At 44.8% G+C, this 24,015-nt stretch overlaps 1 protein-coding gene across 1 annotated transcript in view; it reads left to right on the top strand.

Moving 5' to 3' along the window:
* Window positions 1-24,015, top strand: part of LOC126581408 (cyclic nucleotide-gated cation channel subunit A) — a 64,342-nt gene that overhangs the window by 26,725 nt on the left and 13,602 nt on the right. Inside the window, exons 3-4 of the mRNA XM_050245027.1 lie at window positions 9,184-9,429; window positions 14,019-14,181. Coding sequence (XP_050100984.1) covers window positions 9,184-9,429; window positions 14,019-14,181 — 409 coding nt within the window. The remainder of the gene's footprint in view (window positions 1-9,183; window positions 9,430-14,018; window positions 14,182-24,015) is intronic.

Here is a 24,015-nt window from a genome sequence, read left to right as displayed (position 1 = left end):
TCCGATGAAGACGGCAACTATTGACATTTGACAAATTGTGTCACCATTCTGTTTTCGAACCATTCACCTGCCCTCTACCGAAGCTCATGCTGCGTCTTGGCTCGTGTGCTGCATTCTGGTTGGTTCCATTTTTAAACCACATCCCATTGGCTCGACTAAAATGGCTATCTAAATAGCCATTTTGGTAACAGAATTACCTCGCACACGGAAGGCAATGAAGTGTGCTTTATGTGGCGGACTGCGATTCCTGTAATTGTGTATGGAGCAGCCGGGCAAGAAACACCATTACACCCATTACGGGAAGCATTGAAAATTGTGTGTCCATTGTTGGAAAATGGATATGTTTTCCACCCCATAAACAGTGACAAAAGAAACCACCCAACCTGGCGCCTGCTTCGATAATGTGCCGCACGCAACGATTCAATAGACATCTCTCGTTTCGTAGCAACATTTTCATCGCTAATCACGTTACCTCTGATCCACGGAGAACGCAACCCTGTGGCCTGCCGCTGATGCTATTACCGATGTTCCTTTGATGGTCGCGTTGCTCGTCTCTACGCCACCGAGGTTGGGTTCCGCATGTTTTCGTCTCCCAAAGCCCGATCCATCTTCCACCGATAAAACCGGTAATGACAAAACCACATCGTTGAAGCGTGGTTCCCCTTTTTTTTCTATCGTGGGTCGCACAGAGGGCAGGTCGATTCAAAGTAAGGTTAAGAGAGGATGGTGGATGGTAGATGGGAAGCGAAGGAAGGAAAAAAAACGAATAATAATGACGGCTGCGCCGCGTCGAATGGCGCTATAGCGAGCATAAAGCAATGCAACATAAATTGACAATTTTACCTTGTCGCGAATCGCGCAGCGGAAGCAGCGGAACGTGATCGTGTCATTACCGGGCCATCCTCGGGTTCCATCGTCGGGCACTCGATGTGCCACGGCGTCGCATCAAAGCAAAGTCACTAGTACAGACAGTAACGGCAGCATCCTCGCTGGTGTGTCTGTTTTCTGGTGGTAAAGTGGAAGGAAGTGGGCACCCCGCGTCACGCTCTCGCACGGTCGGTCGTCGCTACACGCCATAATGATGTGGTTGACTGAATTCAACTTGACGATCGTTGCTAGGTATTGCAGGTGACCGTGGCCCTTCCTTTAAGAAGTTGCTTTACGATAAAGACCACGATCTAATGCTGTTTAAATGGTAGATGAAGCTTATAGAAGCATCAGACGAATAAGTTCGTTAGGAATCCAGCCATATTACCATTTTTTCAGGTTCAGAAAGTCTGGAGCCTGTATGGACAACGCGTCCTTGGTGCATTTTAACAGTTTTTGCAAGCGAATTTCCAAACAAATAAGATCATGGTGGACCTAAAAGAAGATTTCTTTCATCTTATTCGTGCTCGGTTGTGGTAACTTTCATCTCTTTTTTAAAGCTCTTAAATTGCTACTGAGGCCGATTGCCTTTAGGTCAATGGATGACGTGTTTAAATGTTAAAATTGTTTCATATCTAAAAGCATAAAATCTTGCCGACCTAACAAACTTTAAACAAACATTCGGCCCCCCGATCCGCTGTAGCATTCACTCGAAAGCCTCCATTCGCCTCAGTACGCCTATTGGAAAGTAGCAGCCCCCCTAATGGGCAGGTGCCCCCCATCTCCAACACCGAACCGTCGGTTCGGTTGGCCACTCGATAAAATATGATTGAAAATGGTGGACGTAATAAAATAAATTTTTATGACCATTTGATTCTCCACAATCGTCAATGATGATGATGATGATGATGATGGTGTTTGAAGATAGCTAGCGCTGATGCTCCATTCCTCCCATACCGCACCGCCACCTGGTTTTCATTTCGCTGTTACCGCACGCGGTAGCCTCGGAGTAACCATGGCAGCAAGTCAACGAGACGAGCCGAGAGCATAAAACGCTGCCTGTACACCAGTAACGGCGAGGCTGCCAGCTACCGGTGGCAAGTGACATTGACTGGAGGGAGGACTGGGTAGTAGGCAACGGCATCGTGACTGGGGAGCGTTATGTCCGTGGAGATGATTTTTACGGACGATGGATTAAAAGCCCTTTGCCATCACTGAACGTCTCTAGACGACACCGCCTCGCCCTTCAACCTAAGTTCGTTGCCCAACGTTGAAACCCTTCCAGTTCCCGTGCTTCGAGGAAACTGGGCCAACACTGGGCTGGCAATAAGCAAATACCGCAAAGCGGATCGCAAGCACTGGATGGTTGGAAGCTTAGCAGCATCTGCATTATCGTTGCCATGGAAATTGACTAACGGCTTGACGGAATTCCAGGTGCTCTCTAGGGCTACAGAGGGTTCTTTGTTTTTTGTTCCACCATTTGCCTCAATCTGTATTGGTTTATTGGTGTCCAACGTCCCGTTTGCTAAACTCGTCCACCTCGTCGCAAAATGTTATCTTTCAATTCCATGCCCATGACAGTTCCGTTCCAATACTGAGGTCGTTGTCTTGACAATATCCTGGCGTCGCACTTTGCAGAAGATGGAATATTTCCTTGCTAGTCCAGTTATTGCGTAACATCTTCACGATATTAGTTTAGAACGCGAATAAAATTAGCCCTTTACTCTGTTGCCACCAACGGGACCTGTTTATCTTGCTCAAACTATCCACATCTCGTGGATCCAATCGACTTGATCATAATGTGATTTTCTCAAACTTCCTGGCTTCCAGAAACGCAATCAATGGTTACGTCTTTGTTCTGGCTAACACAGCATTCTCTCTCTCTGTCTCTCTCTGTCACTCCCATTTCTGAAAACTCCGGAAAAGCCACCCCCCTAAACCCCCCCTCTCCGGTGCTCTGAAGGATATAAACCATCCGGTAACAACCGGATCCCCAGTCGCCTACGCGTCCCAAGGGCTTCCCAAGGACCGGGCTAATTGCGTCCCACGAAATGCGCCCCCCGGGGGAGCATTGATCGTTTGTTGTCGTTTCCAGGGCGTTGATTTTCCGCCCCGTGCCTGCCTGCCTGCCTGTCCGGCAGCCGAGCGAAAAGCAGCAGAAACCATCAATCTCAATTCGCCCAACGCACCATTTGACGCACTCTCATTCGGCGGACCAGCTTTTCATCTCGGGCACCTGAGAAGCCCAACCAGAAGAAGAAAGAAAACGCCAATTTACGACTAATTGCAGGTGTTGAGAGCTGTGAGCTCGGTTGCGTCCTGCATGGTTGAGCCGGAGGCGGTTTTTGGGACCGAGGATAAAGCCGTCGGCCGTCCTCATTACACAGATTCCCGGTAGCACCGAATGGACCGAAACATTCCCTTGACGACAATCTAGGTCGCGTTCTGTGTAGAACCTACACGCAAAGCATAAACTATTGTCTCCACCACACAGATACAAACAAATCTACACCCACCGTATACGCCCCATCTGTCCGATCCGGCCAGAGGACAACGGGGAAGAACTACGATTTGTTCATTGACGGGCCGGGGGAAATGTGCGAGCACGATTTACCACAAGCTTAATACACCATCCGCACCCAACTGAACAGATGCTTTCAGATGCGGCGAAGCCTTCCGCCCGGTTCCAGTAATTTTCCACTCCGTTTGACAGCCGTTTCGACAGCCTTTCATCGGCCCGGGCCTTAAGTCACTCAAATCCGTGTACCACCAGTGTCGTCGCCCCTCAAGGCTAAGCATTTAAGAGACTGAAGCGAGACGGCACTCCTGGGGGCGTCCTTTACGTCCTCCGTCCACCAGTTTCCACCGAAATCCCCAATCGTCGTCGTCGTCGCCGTCGTGGTGGTGGTCGGAAACTTCGCGAGAATCAACCGAGCCGGCCATTATTCGCACTTTCCGCTTGGAATTAACGGGCGCTGAGTGAAAGCATTCGTCCGACCGTAATTAGCTCGTTCGATGAGTCGCCTGACGAAGGATCAAGGCGAACGCCCGGTCGCAGGCAGTTAATGGACGGTGTCGTCTCGGGATGTATTTTTTTTTCTTCTTTTCTCTTTTGGTCCTCTTGTTTCGGACAAGAGACTCGTGGCGTCGTGACAGTGAATGTTGCGGCATGTTCCTGGAACCGCGAAGCCATTAGAAAGCTTATGCAAAAGGAACCCGGCATGGACTCGCGTCTTGTATCGCACCATAACCTCATAAAATCCGTTTACTCTATGCAGTGTGTTTAAAAGAACATAGATTGAGTGCTCCAAAAGGTGTACTAAAACCTGCAACTAACGAAGAACACTTTCAGGGAGTAGTTATTAAGTAAACAGCAGCAGCATCGCTCTTTGTGTAAACATTGCTTGTGAAACATCGTATGCAGCACCGGGATCATTCCGAATAGCATTCCAGACACGCATTCGGTACCTCCCGGAACACGGTATTCAATGTTCGCACGCACGAGCATTAATTAGTTTTCCAATCAACAACCGTCCATCAGAAGTCCACCGCCCGTACATGCCCGTCGTTTCATGAGGAGGCCATACGGTGAGGACGAGGCCCCCCACCGAGTGTGTGCCGTCAATCTCTGCGAGAGGATTGTTCGCGTGTCCGTGACCGTGTTCTGTGTGTGCCTTTATGTTGTGCTAGTGCCAAAAACTGACTCGTTAAAGCTTACAAAATGGTGCAACGGATTGACATCGCTACCATCGGTGGAGACAAAATTATGGTACGCACGGAACAGCCCCTGGTGTCGATGAATACAAATTTATGATAATTTCAGCGAGGGTTTATCATCCGGCGCGTATCGCGAAAAACGCGTCAGCTGCATCGGCTTACGTCGGTTTCTATCTTGATTGGGAAATATTCGAACACGAGCACCATGACCGGTACGCCGACCTGATGCTGGAGGGCATGCAATTAGGTTATCGTTGCACCTTCCAATCAGCCGCTTTGATATCCAGCTGCTCGAAGCCTTAGAGCGGAATAGGAAATATCCTCTTTTTTGTGGATTGAGCAATCATTGAGCGGCATTCCAAAAACTTCATCAGACGATAGTAAGCTACATGAATCCAACGATGGGTTTCAATTTGGCCGGTGCCCCTGATACTAAAACAATCTATCATTGCTCTCTTTACATTCTAATAAAGCTCCATGTACTAACTTATAATTCCAAACAAAGCCATTTATCTTCGAATGGATACTCTACTTAAGAGGGGATTTTTTGTAACGTAACCATTCAACTTTATTTTACAACTAGTAAATGGCATATTAATCTACCACTTTTGAAGAATAATTGGTGTGGTTTTGAGTAACATTCATAGAAAAATTAATCTGTGGCATCCAATTTTGGTAATCATGTCGTCGCCAAGGCACTTTTTACGGTGCCCCTCATAGTGACTTGACGGGTCATTTGAAAAGTACAAATCGATATTCGTTAGAAAGATTATCAGTTTATCTAGGTAGTCCCGGAGAGTTTTTGTTATTTTTCTTATTTTTCGATTTTTGTCAGATTTTTGAAGTTGGAAAAGTGATGCTTTTTGCGATTCTGCCAAAGAAACGAGTTTTACATATTTATTTAAAAAAAAAGTATCAACAATTTTCATGAAATCTCGACGGGACTACCTGAAAAAATGTGTTCAGATTATGTGTTAAAAATTTCAAAGCGATCGGTGCAGTAGTTTTTACGGAACGATGGGCACCGACTTTGAAAACGTTGGTTTTGGGAAACGCTCTTCAAAATAGCGAGCTGCAAGGACAAAACGCGGCTGCAAGGAAAATTTTCAAAAATCTATAATGTTGTCAGTTTTGCTCTTGAAAGGATCAGCATTCAGATAAAAATGTAAAAAATATGTGTCACAAAAAAAATTAAATACCGAAGTCCTCCCTTAAGAGTTGAGAAATTCTAAAGCAACATCCGCAACATTGCGTGTTCCGGCTTTTCGGAAGTACCTTCCCTCTCTAGAAAGCACTGGGGGCACGTGGCACAACCAACAACTTTGCCTGCCTTGGTAGTATCACTACCCTTTCTCTCACAAACTTTCTCGCCGACCGGTTTCGAATCCCGTAAGCTGACCCTGAACCACCGGGTCACCAACACCGGAAATGGGTGGCTTCACCCTTTTCAATTACCCAACTAGTTTGCGGAAGTCTCTGTCGCCCGAAAGGTTGGGGAGTTCTTTTTTGGATAATTAATTGTTGATCACGAAAAGACGAAATCAATAAAGGGAATTGTGGGTAGAGTTGGAACGATAGAGGTAAACGATAATTGGTAGTTGTCGAAGGTCATTTTTTCCCCTTGCAAGAGTTTCTAGCTAGGTTGTGAGAACAGTGGAAACACTGACAAGGGTAAATACGTAACTACGCCAGTCCCTGTATGTCTGTAAAGAAGAACGGAGACTACACCGCAAGAGAATGTTTGTTTTCCCACATCCAACATGATTAAAGTGATTTCACCGAAGGTCTGAGAGTGGACGTCGGTTCAGCTTTGCTACAAATACGGTTACCGTGCCCTTTCCGTTTTCGTTTGCTGATTCAATTGGCTTTCTTGTGCCAGTAATGGCAGACGTTAGCTAATGGGAGCTAATGAGCTGCGAGCGAGTCGTTTCATTCATTCATTTCGTTTGTTCTACTCTCAGTTGCGCCAGTTCCTTCTGGAGCGCACCTTCGCCATTGCTTGACTTTACTGCGGTCCACTGGCGGGGAGGATCGTAATCAAATGTTATTGGGCGTATCTAATCAGGTGATTAGTGTAATTTTATCATCAGCATTACGCTGGAAGCTTAATTAGTGGCAGCTTACTTGTTGCTGCTTACTTCAAAAGCTTCATTCCAAACCTATCGCGTTCCCTCGCGCGTCTGCAGCGCTTTGACAGTGCACAGGGCTTTACACATTAAGATGGATTACTTACCGTTAATCAATAACCTTTCCGGCCGAACAACCAGTTAGGCGGAGTTCCTTCCGAATTCCTTCCGAGGAAGTAAGCACGCGAATGCATGACCGCAACATTCCAGTCATTCATCATTCCAACATTCCTAAGACATGTTTCGTACAGCTGTACAACTCTAACCTTCGTGCCTTCGTACATGACACATTCAGAATGCAACTCACCTTCCTTGTTCAGCAGCGACCGAACAAGGACAAAACCCGCGTCTGGTTGTCACCGAAAGTGACGGCCATCACGAGGTGCTACCTGCTTCAACCGCCCCCCCCCCCCCCCGCTCCCCCCCAAAGGCAGTAGGAGTTTCCGATATTTAAGGGCCAACCAATAAAGGTAGACAGATTGGGGTCCGTGAGCCGCTTGAAGTTCAAGACCAATCTATTCCGAACACGTTCGACGCGTTCAGCGGCCGATTGACGCACTCAATGGTGGACCATGGCATGGAAGGACGCGAAGGCCCCCTGGTCTGGTCGACTGGCCGGCGGAATGGGTTGGCCCACCAATGAACCGCAGGCACGTGCCCGGGGTTTGTGAAGAAATTTATGACAACTTGCCCTGGCTTGGTGTGCCGCACGCCGTCCAGGTGACGTGGCGTGGCGGTTTCGACGTCGGTGTCTTTGGGTTTCCATTCAACCGGAGGACGGACCGCTCAGTTCGGGGGCACGTTGACAAGTGGGATAAACCGTTTCGATCGGCTGACTTGCGATAATGCGGCTGTGAGTTGTGAGAAGGGGTTAGCAGAGGGAATTGGAAAGGTCGATTCATTTCCCCGTTTTGTAGGTCAGTATCACTGGTGCAGGATAGTTTTGATCAATCTTACTGAGGTGGTTTTATTTTGATTTCAGCCAGCAGGTTTGATTGTAATGTTCAGAATCATTCGCTATTATTTTTTTCTCTATTTCGATTGATTTGTGGAAGCAATTGATCTAAAATATTTAAAGGGCATATCATTTTTATCTTATTCATCCATATGTTTGGCAATTATCCTGTTGGATTCGACGGTTAGTTCTATAACACAAGGTTTATAACGCTCGATTTTAAAGTCATGTCGATAAGTGAGTTTTAAGCATTGGTTAATTATTATCATTGCTATATAATGATGACGCTTTTTTATCTAATACAGTTGAACGTTACCATTTACATTGACCATTTAATGGCAAAGTCAATAGGCAAATGTTAAATCGTGGCAAAATTATTTAAATGAAAAGGCTTGTACAGCGAATTCATGATCAATATGAAAGATTAGATTTATTTGATGGTGGATTTTGTATTGCTTCTAAAAATCGCTTGTTACAGACGACAGACAGAACAGAAGATTACTGAATGCAATCAAGAAGACACGTCGAGAACTATGAAAGATCCTGCCTTCTATCAAGTGTATACTAAATCACTCATGGCTTTGATGCATTTGCAATACATTTCAAGCCTAGCACAATTAATAAACTGTCTGTTTCAATCTTTGCAAAACAATTATCATGGCTAAAATCTCACCGATCAAAAAGATGCCACATATCAGAAAAGAGACCGATAAAACGCTTAAATTGAATACAGATAATACACTACAAAAAACAAAATTACTGTATAAAAGATCTGATATTTGAAAAAAAATCGGATGAACAGGAGTGAAGAAAATTGAAAATCGCTCTAGGAATCCGGCAAAACGGAACCGTCCATTAGGCTCTCGGTGTCTTCGTAGAAAATTGTCCAAAAAAAAAGGCCTCCCAATTCTTTTCTCAATAATTAATTCAATCGCACAATTGACACACGAAAATTGCTCTCCAACAATCCCGTCACATCGTCCGTTTCGCGCGGCATCTGCTTTCTGTTGAAAAGTGAGACAAATTCCCGCTAAAGCCTACCCCGGCCGCGGCGGCATTCCGATCGAGGCGATCGGTGCTTCGGCCAAGTTATGTCGTGCCGATTGTTCCATCACTTCCAATATTTTATTCAACGCGCTCATCGCGCCCGCGCGCGCCTACCATTCCGCCACCGCTGGTCTCCGGCACGGCGTCACGGCAAATAAAGAAAGCAACATGGCAACAAATTTTACGACTCAATTGTGCAGGACGGAAGTAGTGGTGGGCCTCCAAGCCATTGTCCAGCGATAAATTTCCTCGAACAACCAATTTTCCCTCACTTCCTACTTCCACTTTGTCCTCGAAGCTCCTCGATTAAAACTCCCTTGACCGAACGAACTCGGTTGGGGGGAAAATGGAGCGAAGCGGGGAGCAAAGTGCCGAGAAAAATGTCACCGTCACCAAACGACCCTTCGCTCCTTCCTTCCGATACTCACCTCTTCTCTACTAACCTCCACCATTTTTCTCTTTCATTTGCAGGAGCAAAGCGGTGGACGGCGTGGCAAGCTGTCGTCCTTGCGCCGCTCGCTGAACGCACTCCGCTGTAGGATATCGAAAAGGGGCCGCTCGAAGCCACCCGACCAGTTCCTGGACAAGTTCTCTGCCGCTTCCGCCACCTCCGATACCCGCCTGCACCAGGCCGGTTGCGTTGCGCCGCAGGCCGTCCCCTCCGATGGGGTCTGCAGCCGCCTGTCGGTCGATCCGTCCCTTCCGTCGCACTATCGGGTAAGTATGTTCCCCTTTTTTCCCGGGGCGAAGGCGGAAAAGCATAAAGTTAAAGTTTCCGCCCTGAATCCCCACCCATTGACCCCTCTCCAACGGACTTTAGTTCTTTAGCTGCCGTTCCGTGGGTGGCATTGTTTCTGTTTTACACTTCTCTACTCCTCACTGGCAGCATCCACTGGAGCAACAGTGGCAGCAGCAGCAGCATCCTTTACTTGATTGCCAGCAATTTGAATTTGAAATCGCGGTAATTGGTTTGCCATTTCCGCCGCGATTGAGCTAATTTCGATTAATTGAAGCGAATGAGGTTCCGTTGTCGTTGTACGGGTGTCATTTAATAGGTTAAATATTCACCAGCTCATTAGCATTTGCAGGCTCGCTTTGCCCTTTGGCCGCGGAGGAGTGAGATAGGGCAAGTTATGCTTTGTCACGATTGATTGTCATTTCTAATTGAAAGCGGTAGTTTAAGTCGGGGACAGGCCGATCTTCTGGATGGCTCATAAGACACTGCTGATTGATCTTATTTGTTAGGAAGTATTAAGCGCTCTGTAGAGGTTCATTTTATCCATCAAATTGTGTGCCTTGTCAACGTAAAAAACTGATCGGTGGATCGGTATTAACTGCCAACATTGATCAAGTTGAACTTTTGTTTTGCTTCGTTTGTTCTTTTGCTCAAACTAAACGATGATGCCTTTGTCCTGCGCTAAGGTTCCGAGTATAACGGACGAAATGAACGTGGACGAATGCGCGAATCACAATAATAGATTTGGCGAATAATATATTTACTTTTATTAATTGATTTAATAATCAACGAGGATGTTAACTCGCTCTCATAAAGCGTTGTACTGTGGATCGTGCATTGTATGCTCAATTGTTGGTGTTTTATAGTTCAGCAGCGTTCAGCTCATTCACCCAATAATGTCCAACACACAACGCGCCCTGCTTAATGCTTTGTTAATGCTAAAAGATTTATGCGCTTCATTATTATTGGATCTCAAGAAGCAGAAAAAGCTGCGGCCTATAAAATATGTTGGATATTTTTCTATCCTACGCAGAATAGCATTCTTCTCTTATTGTCGGGCTCGAACAAACAAGAGAATGATGACACCTCGTCAGCGATGATGGCCTTCGTCATCGTTATCCTTGCTTTCTGCGCCGATGGCGATGTTTCTTCTTCTTCAGAACAGTGCCCACAGAAACAGGAAAGGAAAAACGGGAATTCCCGTACAATACAATCGACATTGTAGGCCTAAGGCTGCACATACTGATCCCGGGCTGAAGCTTGTTGGAGCGGATGTCCTTTCAAACCTTTCAAGCGGGCCAACGCATGGTTTTGACTCCGGCCCCGGGGCTCCACGAATGTCCACAGGTCAACGAGGCGTAAACTTTCGACATCGACTCCACGCCACGAACTCAAACACTGGCTGAAGGCGCACAATGGCAATCAAATCAAATGACGCCTTGATATCAATTTCATGCTCGCTTGACTGATGATAGGCGTACACCGATTAGACCGATCTCTGTTCCGTTCCGTTCTTCCGTGGCCAGTCCAGCGTTATCGAGGTCTGACCGCCTAAAGGAAAGAAGTGTTAAGAAGGGACGAATTTAAGCTGCTTAGCAGAAGCAAACGATAGAACGTGCTGTGTGCCCGAAATGAATCCCGAAAGGCGCAAGTGTTTTTTTGGTGGAATGCTGTGTGCTGACTAGGACAAATGGCGAACAATTTCTTTTCATTGCACGGCACAACATATTGCTGTGTCACCGAGAGACACTGTGCCAATGAGCCGAATCAAGCCCGCGGGGCTCAATGCACAAGCATTGGATTTGTTTTTTTTTTCCCTTCCAACTGGAAGAATTATCGACGATTATCTTGCATGTTATGCTTCTCGATTGAAGATTTCACTTCATTCAACTATTCAAAACATTAATAATTTCATAACAATCGATCAGATTGCTCTCGCAAAACACTAAAGCGGTGCAACCGAAGCATCAGCTTCGTGATATCGAAATGTCTATATCGCTTATGGCGCAATTGAAGCCCAGTGACGTGCCCCTAAGCCCCAACAATCCATAACATTGAAAGATAAATTAATAACAGTCTTCCGTGTAGTAGTATCAGCGCATGGATGCATGCACACGCCAAGCACTGCGCCCGCGAGCATTCAATCGAACACTCGACCTACCGTGTCCGCCTTCAGGGCTCGAAACATCGCCAAGACAGAGCTTGTACAGGGCGAGGCCATAAGGATCAAGCATGCTTCAAGCTCTCTCTCTCACGTTCTCACCAGTAACAAGTTGCAGGACCAAGTTCTGACTCTGCGAACGACTCTACTCACGTTCGTCCTCGATGGCAACCGTAACCACAACCCTGGGTGTGCTGTTGCTGGTAGTGCTAGTGACTGGAAGTACCCGTAGCTCCACTGAAGACGTCACGCATAATGAGTGAATTAAGTGCCGTGAGGCTCCTTGACGACCTTGCACTCCAAGCAGAGCTCGAGCTTCACCTTCGTTCTCGTGGGTTGGTTTTCGCGCTGTTTAATGTGTTTATATACACCGACACCGACACAGACAGCAGCGTAGAGTGTCATCATCGGGAAAGGTACCTGAGCCCAAGCCACAACACACCACACACAAGTCAATGAAGTTCGTGTCGAGGGCTAAAGGATTTCCCATTTGCGTAATAAGATCGAAGGACCGTTGGAAGAAGGGCACCACCGGGGGTTTGGGGTTTCGGTCTTGAGGCAACGATGATGACTAACTTTCCCACCTACCACGCCACCCCGAGTGCGACCACCCACGGGGATGGGCTGGAAAAACCGCCTTCCGATTTTACGCCTTCACGAATTCCGTCAGGTTCGAAGCCGTGAAGCTGCGCTGCGCTGTGCTGCGAGTCCATAGGGCCACAAATAAGGATTAATGTTAATGATGGAATGGTGGTTGGATGGTGGTTGGCTGGTGGGTGTAGGTGGATGATTTTGGTTTCGCAATATTGATTATTAATTCGGTGCTTCGCTATGTTGCCGCGCGCTCTGATCGACAACGCCAATCCGGAAAAGAGGTGAATATGTTGAGCAAAAGTTCATCAAACGTTCCGGGGTTATGATTAGACATGACGGTGCGGTCATGTTTCGAGGATGGGATACGCCGGTATTAAAAGGGAACCGTCGAAAATGAGAAACTAATCTCGTGATTATGGCTTATGCTTAGGGAGGGCGGGGGGGGGGCTTGGCGAATGATTTACTTCCACGGGGTAACACGTGCTTTGGGCGGATGATGGCAAACTGCATACCGGGAGAGGAAGCAAAGTTGTTAATCGGGAACAACTTTTAGTCGCTCAAATTGTTCTTTTCAAGGCCATGTAGCCGTAGGCAAAAGAGATGTTTAAATAAAATCTAAAATCATTCTCAACATAACATGATCCGCGAAAAGCAATGCTTCACATACGATGATTTTGCGTATATGCTTGTAACATCGAAGCGACGGATTAGCTTAGTTAAAGCATTTCAAGGGTTTTTTTTTTGTAATATCCATTTCAAAAATGAGAAACTCAAACCACAACAACTTTCACAATAGTAAATCTATCAAAGATATGAGTTTCTGTGACAATAAATAGCTAAAGAAACCAAAGAAATGCTCATAAAACTTTATAGTACCTCAGTGATTGCCAATTTACTAGTTAAACGATTGTTCCATGTAGTTAAGAGCGATGATATGTGTACATAGGCTGAACTGAGAACTGCTGTTCATGAGCAAATTGATCTAAATGATATCAAATGTTGCAATATGATTTTAAGCTAGTCAAAAGTTAGAGCATTGGCTGCACAAAAAATAAAAACTTAATTTGTATATTACATTTGCGTAACGACCTCGTTTAAATAATGAAACCATTTGATGTGATAGCAGTGATTAAAAGAAGAAGCTGAAAAATAAAATTAATCCTAATACTAAATGTGTTTATGACACAGAATCATATTTAAAATGTTACTAAAACATACCAAAAGGTTGAAATATTCATGGATTAGGTTATTTGAGGATTTAAAACCAAACTGAAGAACGTCTACGCGACCGATGCTTCCCTCTACTGCAGCAACATAAACTGTTTCACTAAGAGCTAAGCACCAGATACCGACGAGCATGTACGAGCAAAGATAACTGTTACAGACCTGCGGTTGCGTCTTTAATCATCGCATGTCCTTACAGTTTGTTCACTCGCTTATTACTCTCCTCCTCACCCCACCCTGAGCTACATCATCATCATCATCATCATCGACGATACCCTCTAAAGTGGTTCGATGAGCAAACATGCTACTAGTAGATACAGCAACTAAATGCACTCAACACGGCAGCCCGGCCACCAGGTCGAGAAGCATCGCACATCGAGATGAACCTCCATCGCAGACTCTGTTCCCGCGGGTGCAGGGCAAAAGTTCATTCCTTCCTTTCTCCCATCTTCTGTTCTTCCAATTGCCCTGCCCTTGTCTGCCACGGTGTCTGAACATTGTACTTCAGTATATCATTACATTCTGCTCGCCAAACTTTAGCTCAACATTCCAATGTCCTTCTTCTTCTTCTTGTTCCTCTTCTTCCCGCAGTGGCTCTCCGTCGTGTCGTTGGCTGTACTGTACAATATCGTATTTGTGATAGGACGAGCGGTCTTCTGGGAGCTGAACAAGCAAGCCGCGGTGCTCTGGTGGATCCTAGACTATCTGTGTGATTTCATCTACTTGGCCGACACGCTGGTGCACTGTCATGAGGGTAAGTTCGCCTGCAACGGCGGTGAGTTGCCGAGAAATATCATCAGTTCTAAGGTTTAGAACTTCAAAGAATGTGTTTTAAATATGGAATCCCATCTACCATCTCTAACAACTAATACATCGAGTCGCTAGAGCGGAATCACTGAACTGAACAATAAGTCCACGAGAGTCAAGTTTCGCTCCTGATATCAGCCGCTAGGTGTCTCTTCCGCCTCGAATGTTTTCACTGGAACGAAACAAACGAAACGAAACATTTTAATCGCCCTGTTTATGCGCTAATAGACACAAAAAGGCACACCCCCTGGTATTCTCGACGTTAGGATCCGCCCCTGGCCCGTCCTTGGCAATCATTCATAAAGTTCTCCATTGACTGCGCAGCATCGTGTTCTTCTTGTTGGGGGCCCAGTATGCTGGCGTGTTGGCAAAGCTCTCCAGCATGCGGGTAGTGAACATTCCAGGACAACAGACACACAGCACAAGCACAAGCACAAGAACACGAGACCAGAAAACCTCTACCGCAAGTTAGAAGCCACGGAAAAACCGAAACCTAAACCGCAGAATGTGGGCATAACTCACAAATTACTCTCGTAATCTCGATGCGATCTTGCTTTAATTACCACGACCATTATACGACCGACCTCCCACTACCGACCACTGGCACACTACACCGAACGCTGCACACCTATACAGACGCGCGACTTGTGCGCGAGCTTTCCGCCAGCACCAGCATTGTATCGAGCGAAATCGTATCCAGATACTACCGTCGTACAAGCGAAGGCCTGGATAGCACCACCGACAATGCGTTACCGGAAACGCATTTGTGCTGCTTCCATGCCCCCTGCCTCCTTGGATCTTTTCCTGCCGGCTTTATTCTCCAATTCGCCGAGCGAAAAAAAAAACCCCCGAGCTCAGCTTACCGGAATGTGCGAAAACTTGTGCTGGCCACCAGCAAAACTTCTCCTTCGTTTTCGGTACCACGGTTCCGGTTGCAATAGAGGCGAGAGTCGGCCCGCGAGCGTTTAAAGATTGACCTCGGAGATTATCTCGGCGATCCTGCCGGCCCCGGGCCACCGGATACCGTGCCAACGCGGCATGTTTCCGGGCTTTTTTCCCGTTTCCCGGGGCCCAGTTGGCACACGACATCGGTCTGGGCCTGGGGCCGGCTTCCCTTTGGGCCTTGGGAGAGAGGGATTTGCAAAATGTCCCGGCCCCAGCAATGGGAATGTGCCCGGACCCGGGGCTGGAAAATAGGTTAATCGATTGCTGGACAGATAATTTATTTCCTTTTCCTCCGCACGCTTCCGCGGTTCTCCCTGCGGGTTCCAAGAATCTCGTCCAGTCCCCCGGCCCAGATGCGTCACATGTGCAGGCCACGGGACGACCGACCAAGTCAGTACCGTTGTCCGAGCAAGTAGCGCAGCGACGAACGAGCTGTCAATGCGAGCGAACGAACGAACTGACAGTACATTCTCCAGCCGATCGAGGCAGGCCACGGGACGACGGCTCCCGTTCGTCCACTGCTGGCGATGAGCTTTCTACAACTTTACACCAAGGCCCTTGGGGCTTTCCGGATGTCTTCGGTGATTAGGAAAATGAGATTCTTAGATGAGCCTCGAAGGACATAAAACATAAGCCTCGCATCCATTGTCCTCCAGGCTATCCAGCACGAGCAAACAGAGACGCTCCATCTATCTTTCTCTCTCTCTCTCTCAACGTCGAGCGCCAAGTTATTCGTTCCGAGACTGTAGAATTATGGGAGTGACCTCGTGGTTCGAGTTTTAAAAAAAGAATTTATTCTTAAATCTTATCCTACCTCCATGAGCCCTGACTAAAGACTAAAGTTCGTACTAAGACTGCCCTCGAACGAGCCGCTAGCTCGTACCTCTTGTCCACGTGACGCCACGTGCGTTGGGGTCCGGTGTCATCTGGAGTCAGCAAGACCGTCGCGTCGGTGTCGGGATTGATACGCCATCGATGTGTCGCCGGTCGCTCGCGGTTGCGTCTGTGGCAATTCGGCACATGTCTGCTGCGTCAGCTTTAGTGTTGGGATTGATGCACCGTCGATGTGTTGCGATCGCTCGCGGTTGCGTCGTCTGTGGCGATTCGGCACATGCCTGCTGTATCAGCTTTTTCGTTGGTGTCGGGATCGCATGGTGGTGGCATTGGTGGCGATCAGGCACATAACTTCCCCCTCGTTAGATCGAGCCGTCTCGGATCGGGTTTGGTTGGACTCGAATCGTGATTCTCTCTTGGAGTCCGCTGATCTTTTTTGCAGTATATGCTACCAATATAAGAATTACGGTTACGACGATGGTTCCGCTCATGATATGGTGCGTGGTGATGCGATGATTCATTTTTTCAATGTATCTGATTTTATCTCTGTTATTTATATGCAATTTGGTTAGGTTCTGAATTTCGTTTAACTCCAGTGTTGTTTCTGATACTCGTATCGTGGATATTGGTATGATGTCCGGGTTTGCTATTGTCTGCATTTCTTTTTCCGAATATTTAAGCCCGTTGATGAAGATTGAACAATTTTTGAAATTTACAAAGAATGTACCGGTAATGTTTTTCTTTTCGTATCCACAAGTATTGTCAAACGTTGCTGATCGAGCATTTTTAATGAGTGTACCGTAGTTCTCTATGTATGTGACTTCCATGTTGTTATTGTGTTGCATGAACACACATTTACTCTGGTTGGTACGAAGTAATTGATGTTCGCATTCGTTGTTGGTGACATTCCGTAAATTGGTGAGCTTAATAATGTATTCTCCTTCGATCGAGTTGAATTTGTCAATTAAATATGTTTCTAGTTTGCTGGTAACGACATATTTAGACTGTATGTGTATAATTGAATGGTTGATTGGAATTGGTTCCATCCTTAACATATGGTAGCTTCCATTCCGAAAATTTGGAACTTTTATCAGTAGTTGTAATTGATTATCGTGGTGGATTGCTACTGGTTCTAGATGTTCATACGCTTGGTCGTAACTCGTTATGTTGAGCCCTTCTTCCAAAAGTATGTGTATGATAAAGTCCAATTCCTTTGGAAAAAGTAGTGCTTTAGAAATTATTCCGAGTTTGGCTAGCTGTACTGATTCGAAGATTGTGGTCAATTGTTCCCTCACATTATCGAGGCTGAAGATGACGTTGTGCAGGTGGAGTTTTTGCTGAAGTGCGCTTAGATCGTTAGAGTAAAATCCAGCTTGCCGGATGAAATCGTGAATTTCTTTCGCCTGACTTCTTGCCGCTTGTGTTATGTTGTTTATGCGCTGTTCAAAACTTTCGTTGATAATTACTTGTCTGTTGTTTCCTGTTATTAGCTTGTTAGTGGAATGTCGCAGTACATTTAATTTATCCGTTATTTCTACATAATCGTTATGGTCCAGGTTCCCTGTGATTGTTTTTATAACTGATCCTAGGATGTCAATGGATCTTTTAGATTTTCTAACTATCGGTTTAAAATTTTGTAACAATGAATAGATTTGATCATACTTGTGCCTCAGGATATTTCCTATATCCGATAATTGATTGTTTGACTCTTGCGTAGTGTCTGAATGGTTTCTGATCGTTTCTAATTTTTCGTCTAACTCGGAGATAATAATTTTGTACTGTTTCGCTATTACCTCATACTTGCTTATGTTGAAACTATGGATTACAAGATGGTAATTCTCGATGATTCGGGCTGTTCCCAACTTGATGGCGAATATTCCCGGATTTTTGCCTAGATCTTGCATTTTGAGTTGCGAGTTTCTAACTTTTCCGCTTAAGGCTAATAATAGTAAGATTACTGCTGTCTTCATTTTTTTTATTCCTAAAAAGATAAGATGAAATGGGATAATGTAAATTATTATTATCATAATTATTTTTTATCGTTTTCTTTTTCTTTTTAGTTTAGTTTTATGAATTTTTCTTCCGTTTCCGTCGATGACATTGGCTTGCCTGTTGTCAAGAACTGTAATTTCTCTGTATCTTTCTTGATGCTTTAGGTTATTCCTTTTCCTCTCGAATGCCACGTCCCCAGTTGAAAATTGTTCTGGTTCTTCTCTAGATTGGTTTAATTTTTCTAGGTCTTTTAATTTTTTTGCTTTTTGTTTCTCGCAGAACTGTTTGTAAAACTCTTCCTTTTGTCTTATTCTTTCGTCTAGGTCTGCGGGGACTGGATCTTCGTTTTTATATCCAAAAAATAATTCCTTTGGGGTTAATTTTGTTTGAGAGTGAATCGAATCGTTATAGATAGCAACAGATAAGTTGATCTTTGCTTTCTCTGACAGGTCCTTTGTCGAATCTTTGTTACTGATAATGTTGTGAAGTTCTCTAATTGTTCTATGAACAATTTCTACAGTTCCATTGGAAGAGGACTGTCCAACGCTTGTGAAGTGATATTCTATGTCGTTCTCTTCGAGAAATTCTTTCACAGGTGTGGAGGTAAAAGAAGCTTCTTGATCCATGACGAGAAGGGAAGGTTTTCCTATGTTTGCCAAAAAATGGGTCAGTGCATGGATTATGTGCACTGTGTTACGGGTTTTTATAGGAATAGCTGATGTTAATCGGGAGAACTTATCACAAAGTGTTAGGAAATAGGTGTTACTAATTATGAAGATGTCCATATGAACAATTTGCAACGGCTTTGTTGGTGTTGCTGTTAGTTCATATTTCTGTTTATATGGGCGTCTTTCATACTTAGACTTTTGGCAGAGTTTACACATGTTGATAAACTTTGTTATTTTGCTTTTCATGTCCGGGAAGAAATACTTTCTGGAAATGTGAAGTTTAGTTTCGTTAATTCCTCTATGGTTGGTATTATGTTGCCTTTCGATAATAGCGTCTTGTTCTATTTCGTCTGTAACGTCTTCTAAAAGTTTTTCTGTCCAAAAGATTTTGAATGTTTTGGCTCTAGAGAAGAAATTCTTATAGAGGGTTTGTAAATTTAGTAGCGTATGTTTGTCACAAAGTATTCCGTTATGGCATTCCGTAGATGCATATTCTTTTAGAATATTGATTAGGACACCTGGGCTGAATACTTGTTTGTTAATAGTGACTCTATGATATTTTCTAAACATAGTAGTAGCTTCAATGCTGTCTTGAGTGGAAATTTTGAGGATTATTTGATTTCTAAATTCGTTCAGTGGCTTTTCGGTACATGGGATGAAATCGCCATCGTCAGTGTCTGCAGAGTGTTGTGTCATGTCGTCAGAAGAATGTGTGTTAATCTCCATGTTGCTATTGATTATTGTTACGTCATGATTGTTTTGTATGCGGGAAAGTGCATCTGCGTTACTGTTGAGGGTTCCTTTTTTGTATTTAATTTCGAATTCGAATTCCTCCAGGGTTAATTTCCAGTTTAAAAGCCTTCTGTTTAGGTCATTTTTCTGTCTAAGCCATACGAGTGGCTTATGGTCGGTGCGTATTTCAAATTGAACGCCGTAAAGGTATGGTCTGAAATGCTTTGTGGCCCATACAATTGCCAGTAATTCTTTCTCTGTTGCAGAATAGTTGCATTCTGCACTGTTCAATGTTCGAGAAGCATATGCAATTGGGTGTTCTTTCCCATCATCGTATTTTTGGGATAAAACTGCACCTAAAGCGAAGTCGCTTGCATCTGTTTCTAAAATGAATTTGTTATTGAAATCGGGATATTTAAGAATGGGATCGGTAATTAAAAGTTGTTTACATTCTTTGAAGCAATTTAAAAATTCTTCGTCGTGTACAATTTTCGTATCCTTTTTAAGGCATTTCGTTAACGGTTTTGTGAGTTTTGCAAAGTCGCGAATAAATTTCCTATAGTAACCAAGCAATCCTAAAAATCCTTTAATCTGAGTGGTGTTTTTAGGGGTTGGCCAGTTGAGAATTTTTTCGATTTTGTTCGGGTTGGGTCTTATACCGTCTTGTGTTACTATGTGACCCAAAAATTCACATTGCTTTTGCAAGAATTCGCATTTGTCAAATTGTACCTTGAGGTTCGCTTGTGATAATTTCTGAAGAACCTTGTTTAGGTTGTCCAAATGTTGTTGCAAAGAATTTCCGAAAACAATTATGTCGTCTAGGTACACTAAACAACAGGTGCCGATCAAATTTCCTAGAATGTTGTTCATGACGCGCTGGAATGTTGCCGGTGCGTTTTTTAGGCCAAAGGGCATACGTACAAATTCGAAATGTCCTTTGTCAGTGCTGAAAGCTGTTTTTGGTCTATCTTTCGGGTGCACCTCTATTTGGTGAAAACCTGACTTAAGGTCCAATGTAGTGAAATACATACTACGGCCTAGTCTGTCTAAAATTTCTTCGATAAGTGGGATGGGGAATTTGTCGTCTATCGTTTTTTCGTTTAGCTTGCGATAATCTATGACAATGCGCCATTTTTTCTTGGCGCTGGCATCTGATTTTTTGGGGACTATCCAAATTGGAGATGTCCATGGTGAAACGGAATGCTGTATGATGCCGTTTGTTAGCATCTCATTCATTTGTTTTTCCACTTCTGTTTTATGTATTTGTGGGTATCGGTACGTCTTTGTGTGTACTGGAATTTCGTCAGTGGTCTTAATGTGGTGTTGGATTTCTGTGGTACAAGACAGTTTCTCACTGTCCTTATGGAATATACTCACGTTTTTTCCAAGAACCTTAAATAATGCCTGTCTTTCTTCCTGATTAAGATGATCGTGTCGGATGAGACCTTCTAATTCTGAGATGGCTATGGATGATGATTGCTGACCTACAATAGATGTATTATTGTTAATTTCGACTATGTCTTTAATGGCAAAGGTTTTTGCTGGTTTTGTCCATGAGAATGTTACGGAGTCACCAAAATTTGAAGCAACTGCATTAATGTATCCGTTGTTTGCTTCATAAAGTCCAGCGGGAATTATTGTGTTTTCGATTTTTATGTCTCTTCTTAGGATGACATTCCCGTTTTGTTTATCTACTGGAATTTTAACCATCTTCGCTGAGTGTCGATTGACTGTAATTTCCGGTGATCCCATTGTGCGGATGTTCATACTGATTGTTTTCTGTGGAAGAACTAACTTGTTATTAGCGACGTCCACCATTGCTTGCATGTCTGAGAGGGTTTCGTATCCCAGTATTCCGTCAAAGAACTTGTGAAATTTAAAAAGATAAAAATGGATTTTTCTTTTAATCCCAAAAAGTTCTGTGGTGAACTTGCGTGTGGCAGTATGTTTGCCTTTGCTGTTAGTTACTTCAATATGGTGGCACGGCTTCTGAAGTCGTGCAGGAATCAGATTTGGGGAGATGAAATTTTTATTCGAACCACTATCTATAAGTAGTTTTGCCTGACTTCCGGTTGGTAATGTAATCGTGACAAATGGTAAACCATTTATCGCGTTTATCTCGGAGGGCATTGTTGGGTAGCAACCTGAAAATTTGTCTCCTCTTCTGATTCCTCCTCTTCCGATTCGTTTTCATCGTTCTGTGATTCAACTTGTCCTGCATCATGATTGTAAATTTTGCTTTGACGAGTCTTTAGCGATGGATCGATTTCCATCGGTACCGGCTTGTATCGGTCCGATTGCTTGTTTGGTTTGTACACTTGAGGAGTGTGTTGGTTAGTTTGTGTTGGTTTTCCAACGTTTTTGAAATTATTGTTTTGTTTATTCTGAAAGCTCTGCGTCTTATCGTATTTGGTTTGTTTTTGTGCGGTTTCCGCATTTTGGAATTTGCATAGGAATGCATATGCATTTTCCAAATCTGTTGGTTTGGAAGCTTGCGCATAGCCAAAGTATTGCTTATTTAAGCCGTTAATGAATGCTGCGAGGCATTCTTGTTCTAGGAAGTGATTGATTGCTTCCCAGTGATTTACATAAAGTTGTTGCTGTCTCGCCAGCGTTTTCATACTCTGAGTGAGTTCTTTTGTGCGTTTATAATACACGTGGATGGATTCATCCATCTTAAGGGACCATAGCTGCGTTTGGTACGTAGCCATGTCTGACCTATCACCATACATTGTTTCAAGGGTTTCCACAACATCGTTAAAGTTCGTTGGGTTACCATTCGCACAAATCGTATCGCGGGCTTTTCCCTCAATTTTATTAATAACCGTCTGTTCATAGAGTTGCATCGCTTCTTGCGTCACTCTATTACGGAACAGGTCAAGTGTATTTTTGGCCGTGGTGACCCACGCGTTCAGCTGTTTTTTATTCCCGTCGAAACTGGGAATAACCCTGATTGGGTCGGGGATGCGGAAAATATCTGTATGCGTGCTTTGTTGCCGCAATTGGACGTTCTCCTGTTGCACCTCCCTCAGCCTCTGTTCCATGCTAAGCATGCTCTCGTAGAGAGTTTGCATTGTAACGTTTTCCATGCTTTTGCTTTTCACGAACTTGCGTCCTTTTACTTTAGGAAAGGGTTTGAAACCTAGCATGCACTTGTTATTAGAACTTGTGTTACGTAATCTAGTGTACACTGTCACTTGTGAAGCTTAGCTTGGTTTAGATTTTCTTACCCTTTCGGTATGTTCTTTTTCTTACCCTACCCCGAGAGGTTGAAACCAGCCGTTGAGTCCTTGGTTCTTCCGGTAACAAGCCGCCACAAATCGCCTTCGTGATGAGGGATGGTTTTAGAATTCGCGATGAATCCCTTGCCGGACGTCTTGCGCTACGGGTCGAGCACAATCTTTGACAATTTTATGAAAGTCTTTCGCGCTACGTTTTGAGCACTGCACAATTTCACTTTGCACTTGATTGACCTGATGAACTTTGGATTAACGTGGGTAAGGCCTAGCCGACTGCGCCAATTATGGGAGTGACCTCGTGGTTCGAGTTTTAAAAAAAGAATTTATTCTTAAATCTTATCCTACCTCCATGAGCCCTGACTAAAGACTAAAGTTCGTACTAAGACTGCCCTCGAACGAGCCGCTAGCTCGTACCTCTTGTCCACGTGACGCCACGTGCGTTGGGGTCCGGTGTCATCTGGAGTCAGCAAGACCGTCGCGTCGGTGTCGGGATTGATACGCCATCGATGTGTCGCCGGTCGCTCGCGGTTGCGTCTGTGGCAATTCGGCACATGTCTGCTGCGTCAGCTTTAGTGTTGGGATTGATGCACCGTCGATGTGTTGCGATCGCTCGCGGTTGCGTCGTCTGTGGCGATTCGGCACATGCCTGCTGTATCAGCTTTTTCGTTGGTGTCGGGATCGCATGGTGGTGGCATTGGTGGCGATCAGGCACATAACTGTAGTTCGGTCGATTTGTTATACCCTCTGGGTTGTTTCGTTCATCGGAATGGGACGGAGAAGCAGCGATGCTTCGACGGCACTGGAGTTACTGGAACACGAGTGGAGGAATGGAATGGACGCCAGAAGGCATCTTCTTCGATTGCTTCACCAAGGGCACCAAAAACGGGGCAATGGTTGAGCGGCGAAAGCAAAGCACACCCTGAGGTTAAGTCAGTCGACGATGGGGATAATGTTTAGTTAACTATCGACACTGGGGCTCGTCAGTGGTGGTTCTCGGAACATAGAGATTGGTCGTAATTGTTTCCCCCCTCGCCACCCAGGATCTCCTCGTTCTTCCTGCTCTTGGCCCTTGGCCCCCCAAGGATTCAGTTGCTAGTAGTTGGCAAAGAATTTGGAGAGTGGTAGAGTATTTCGCTTGTTCAGCTGTTGGCTTATGGCCTTACGATTGTACCGTCATACAGGATTTTTTGGCTTACAAGATGGTGCAGTAGATTTGGTTTTGATGTGGATTTTCTTAGGAAGTGCTACTATTTAATGCATGTCGGAGCTTTTGTTATGAACTATTCGCGATTCACGCAATAGAATGATTGTAAATATTTAAATAAAGAAGAATACGACTAGAAAAGTACTCTAGTTCCTGAACATGTTTTT

This window comes from Anopheles aquasalis, chromosome 2 (assembly GCF_943734665.1).
Source record: "Anopheles aquasalis chromosome 2, idAnoAquaMG_Q_19, whole genome shotgun sequence".
NCBI lineage: Eukaryota > Metazoa > Arthropoda > Insecta > Diptera > Culicidae > Anopheles > Anopheles aquasalis.
This window is presented reverse-complemented; position numbering and strand designations above follow the sequence as displayed.